This window comes from Rhineura floridana, chromosome 8 (assembly GCF_030035675.1).
Source record: "Rhineura floridana isolate rRhiFlo1 chromosome 8, rRhiFlo1.hap2, whole genome shotgun sequence".
In the NCBI taxonomy this organism is placed as follows: domain Eukaryota; kingdom Metazoa; phylum Chordata; class Lepidosauria; order Squamata; family Rhineuridae; genus Rhineura; species Rhineura floridana.
In genome coordinates this window covers 38,240,985-38,246,111 of record NC_084487.1, presented here as the reverse complement: position 1 = coordinate 38,246,111, position 5,127 = coordinate 38,240,985, and the positions used below count along the sequence as shown (strand labels likewise).

The following is a 5,127-nucleotide window of genomic DNA, read 5'->3' as shown; positions in this document are numbered from 1 at the left end:
CAATTTCAAAGGATAGCTGTGTTTCAGTTCTCATATTGTTTCAGAAAGTGCACATTTGAGAGATTCAAATGCTTAAATGAAGGAAAGGAAAGCTCACTGGCTTCCAAGCTGCTTGTTCCCCTGTTGAATAGCTCTTACTGTTGGGAAGTTTCTCCTAACATTTAGCCACTGGTAACTTGTGCCCATTTGGACTGGCGGGGCGGAAGGCAGGGACCCTAATGGATCAGCCTCCACTGTGTTTAGCTAAAAGCTACTTTCCTGAAATTTCCATCTGTTCCAGTTCTGCTCTGTAGAGCAACAGAGAACAAATTTGTTCCATCTTCTGACAGTCCTCAAAGCCAGCTTTCATGTTTCCCTTTAATCTTCATTTTGACTGGGTTAAACGTGCCCACTCTTTCAATTGTTCCTCATGAGACATGGTTTGTTCATACTCCTTTCGTTCCCTGAACAACAAAATATGCTGCCCAGGACATGGAAGCTACAAAACTGAATATATCTACCAGTTACTAATGAAAAATGAAACGGAATGAGACTCATAGCCAGAGCTAGCCTTTTTTGAGCAAACAGCAAATGTGTTTTTAGACAATTTGTTAACATGTGGACTAGTATTTCAGGGAGTTAAACTAGGAAAGAGAGACAAGAGGACTGGAATGTACTCCTACATCATAGTCGATAGAACACTACAGCAAAAAGCCTGAAAAGGCACAGTGGAGAATATGTACCCTGGGGCAGTGGCAGCTGATGCCTATTAGAACTGGTAGGATAGAAGGCAGGGAGACCAGCAGTAGGTGGATGCAGAGCCAAACAAGCTGAGCCATCCAATTCTAGTTTTGTCCCCATCCTCCTCCCTGCTGAATTCCACAAGGGCAACATTGAGATTCAGAGAAGGAAGATGCTGCCAGCCAGGTCCACCCTCTGGATTGGTTGTAAGTAGGAAGGCAGGAAGGTGAGGGCTGGCTGAGGGCAGACTGAGGTTGGTGGGGAAGTGCCCCATTTGCCCTAATGGACCAGACTGCATTGCCTTTGGGGTAACATGTTGGCCTTTCGAGCATATATGAGAAACAGGGATTTTGCCTGGGATGGCAGTAGGCACAAACTGAAGTTTAAGTTTTCAAGTAGCCCACCCCTGTTAAACAAGATCTGATTCAACATCATGGTAATGAAGTAGTCAAGGCAATAAGCTGCACATCTGAAGATTGTGGGAGATCATGTTTGATGGCTGTCCCCCAAGCTACTGTTGTGTAAATGGAAACCTACCCCACTGAGTATAGGAAATCAAATCTAAATGTGGTTTTTGTCCACTAAGGATCCCATTGTGTAGTTCGGAGGAGTGGAGGACAAGTGGCAAGTCTCTGTTCTAAACTATACAAGACAGAGCCTCTCACATGGATGGACTGCAATCTGCACAAGGCTCCCAACCCACAATGAGGGCATACCTGCTCTACAGTTGGTTTGCATCTAATGCCATGCCATGGTGCAATCCCTCCTCCCACTTCCTCATATAATCTCAGATTTAATTCATTCCTTTCTCTTCACTGCAAACCATATTGTGCTGTAACATCTCAACCAGCAAATTATGGTGTGTGCTTGGCCTCCAAGTCAGAATTGTAAGCCGTGGTTTGATCCTAGTTTACAGTTTTGGCTTGGATGGTAAGTGCAAATTAGTTTGTTGGTGTGGCTATAACAGCAAGCTATAGATTGTGCTGAAAAGTAATTTAATCTGAGCACACAAGGAAAAGAGAGTGGGAGGAGAAGGAGGAGGAGGAGAGAGGGAGGGCATGAGTTCATGGTATGTTCTTAGTTATCCACACCATTACTTGTAAGACCAGGAACATTACATCTAAACTAACCTGTAACATTTAAGGCTTTATATTTTAGCAGCTATTCCTAATATGATGTTTTTATAATGTTTATTGTTACGATGTTTTAAAGTATTTTAGTGCTTTGTTTGCCGCCCTGGGCTTCTGTTCGGAGGAAGGGTGGGATATAAATCAAATAATAAATAAATAAATAAATAATAAAAATGCCCAAAGGGTTGCCATAAGTCCTGATCAACTTGAAGGCATATAACAACATAGTTGCCTTTCTTTCCCCAGAACTTTCATCACCCAGAATAATTATTTATCCAAATTCACTTTGTGACTCTCCCTCATAGAGCAGCCCCCCTTAGTGTAATTATATACAAGTAATTTGTTTGTTTAGACTTTTGATCATCTATTTGGATATTGGGTGGTATTCAGTGCTAGTCTTACTCAGAGTAGACCCACTGAAGTTAATAGACATAACTAACTTAGGTCCATTAATTTCAGTGGGTCTACTTTGTGTAGGACTTGAATACAACCCTTATTTTCCTTCTTTCACTCTGACAGGCTAGCATGTAAACATACCTTATGCCCACACAGAGAGAGAATCAAACAGTATCACAGTAATTGAGTTTATAAGCTCATTTGTTGGCAAGGCACAAGCAACAGAAGCAAAATGTATCTATACTAGAACTACCTATAGTGAAATTGCGGCTAAACAGAAATTAATGGCAAAATGTTAATTGATTCCAAAAGGGACTAAATTGGACACCAGGACTTGATTGCTTGTTAATTGACCTTCACTTATTACTTAGGTATCTGTAAGGATGACATAATCACAATTATCATCATATTTATTGAAATCACCTCTTGACAAAATGTAATAGAATCTCTTCTTCAAGAATCACCTCTTGACAAAATGTAATAGAATCTCTGTTCACATTTTCCAACCCCAGAGCACTTTGGATGCAAACACCCCAATCTGAATGGGAATGAACGTTTCAGTCCCATTGTTATCAATGGAAAAAGTATATCACAATGAAAGTCCCATTGAAATCAAGATATTTGGGACTTCAGTCCCATAGTTTTCAAAGGGGCGCAAAGGAGCCCCTTTGAAAACTTATCTGGATCAGGGGCAATATGTTATCTTCTATTCAGAAAGAATGCCTTAGTATAATATAAATGAATATCCTCATGAGAACAAGAGAATGATTAGGAGACAAAAAAGGCCCTGAAACTCACTCCTTGACTTAAGTTTTATTGTTCTCTTTGACTGAGACAAAAGACAAAAAGTGAAGAATGTTTCAGATTTTTAAAACTTATGTAAGTTATAAACTCTCTTTCTCTCTCTGCTCTCTCTCTGTCACACACACACAAACAACTGTTAATAGCATAAATAAGGAAACATTAGGAACAATGTAGTGTTTTTTTTGTTCAGAATGAATTGCACTGGAAACAGTCATCTCAAATAATGAAGATACCTCTTTCATCCTTTTGCTGGGGACTAATTTTGTCCCTTGGAAAAAAATCCACACAAATGTAACAGTAATAATAAAAAGGCGGACTTGAAGAACATGTCCATTTTGGAAGATGATGTTTTCCTAACTGCATACTTCCTCAAATTCGCTGTAAGCGGGAGATGAAGCTAAGGAGGTTTTCGATTCTCCATCACTGTTGCATTCCCTTCTTAAACTAAGACCAGAAGCAGCTGGGGCCTCTGCAGCTGGGACTGACATCTTAGGATTTGTCCCTAAAGGATGATGTTCCAGCAAGTTCTGAAGGTGTTTGATATAAGTTATGGCAGCTCTCAAAGTCTCCACTTTGCTGAGGCGTTTGTCAGCAAACTCTTTGGGGAGATGATCTCGGAGACGTGCATAGCCCTCATTTACACAACGGACCCGTTGCCTCTCTCTCTCATTCCTCTTTTGAATGAAGGCAGGCTCAAAAGAGTAGTCGTAGACTCCTACATACCCAGAAAAGGGTAGGTAAGAGAACCTTCCTGAATATCCACCGTAGGCTTGGTGGTCCCAGTATGTTGGATCAAAGTGGAAAGGAACACCAAATGGTTCTCCGAGTGGTAACCCATGAGGATTGGTGTGGCTGCTCCCAAGGGATGCTGGCCCTGAGAATGAGATCCTGTTCAGTAGCCCATCATTGTTATTACTTTCCATTTTGAAGCAATGTAATGTAAATATCCAACACGAGCTCTATGGAATTAATCCATTGATGGGAAGCCCAAATGGGCCAGATGCTCTGGTCCACAATTTATCTTTCAGGTGATCAGAGTGGTAGTATATGCCCAAGGTTTGTAGCAGTTATAATGACTCCGGAATGCCACTCTTAAGTCTGGATATCAGCTCGGCTCCTGGATCTGTTATTACAGAGGCAGGATGACTGCTAATTTATAAGCAGGCTTCTAGGACCATCACTCCACACTTTAAACCCATGTTTTCCTCTGATCTTCATATTTCAAAAGATAATGAGAGGGTTCCTGTGTTCCTTTTCTCCTAGCTTGGATGTGCGACTATAGAGGTAAAACCAAACATAAATAATCTTCCAGGCTGTAAACACTCCTCATGTTTGTAATCCATAGTGCCCTTTGATATTACCCGTCTCCAAAAGGATGGGTAACTTGAAAAGTTTACAGGCATCTGCCAAGTGTTGCCAGAGCTCCTCCTTCTCAAGAAGCAAGGATCTCCTGTCAGCTGAAAAATTCGCCAAGGGCATTCTATACCAAAATCCAAAAGGCAAGGACAGCCTTTCTGGCTTCCGCAGTTATAAAGGAACTGAAGAAGCTTATAGAAAAGTTTGCAAACTTATACCATTACCTGACTAATTTGGTGTGTGTGTGTGGTAGGGGGTAGTAGAAGTCTGAGATGTATAAAATCAAGGGAAAGAGTGCTCCCTTGTGGTTACAAACTGTCAGATGAGGCATGTGTGCCTTGCAAACACCATAAAGGAAGGATTATTTTGTATTCATGTATGTTTGTGCAGCAGCTATGAAGGAAATAAGGAAGCACAGTGGCCAATTATATACCTATGGGAAGCCCACAAGCAGAACACAAGCACAATAGTTCTGTCCTCTCACTCATTATCCACAGCTATTGGGATTCAGAGGCATACGGCTCTTATACTCCAGGCAATATAGCAGAGCTTGGAAAAGTTACTTTTTTGAACTACAACTCCCATCAGCCCCAGCCAGCATGGCCACTGGATTCGGCTGATGGGAGCTGTAGCTGAAAAAAGTAACTTTTCCACGCTCTGCAATATAGCTATCATGACTAGTAGCCATTGATTAGTAGTGCCAATAATTTAAGCTGGACTG

The 5,127-nt window shown here is 41.3% G+C and overlaps 1 protein-coding gene across 1 annotated transcript; it reads right to left on the bottom strand.

Moving 5' to 3' along the window:
- Positions 1–3,203: 3,203 nt before the first annotated feature.
- ASCL4 (achaete-scute family bHLH transcription factor 4) lies at positions 3,204–4,459 on the bottom strand. The gene has a single exon (XM_061582781.1). It carries the CDS (start codon positions 3,971–3,973, stop codon positions 3,404–3,406), a length of 570 nt encoding a protein of 189 aa, XP_061438765.1. The 5' UTR covers positions 3,974–4,459; the 3' UTR covers positions 3,204–3,403.
- Between the last annotated feature and the right edge of the window lie 668 nt (positions 4,460–5,127).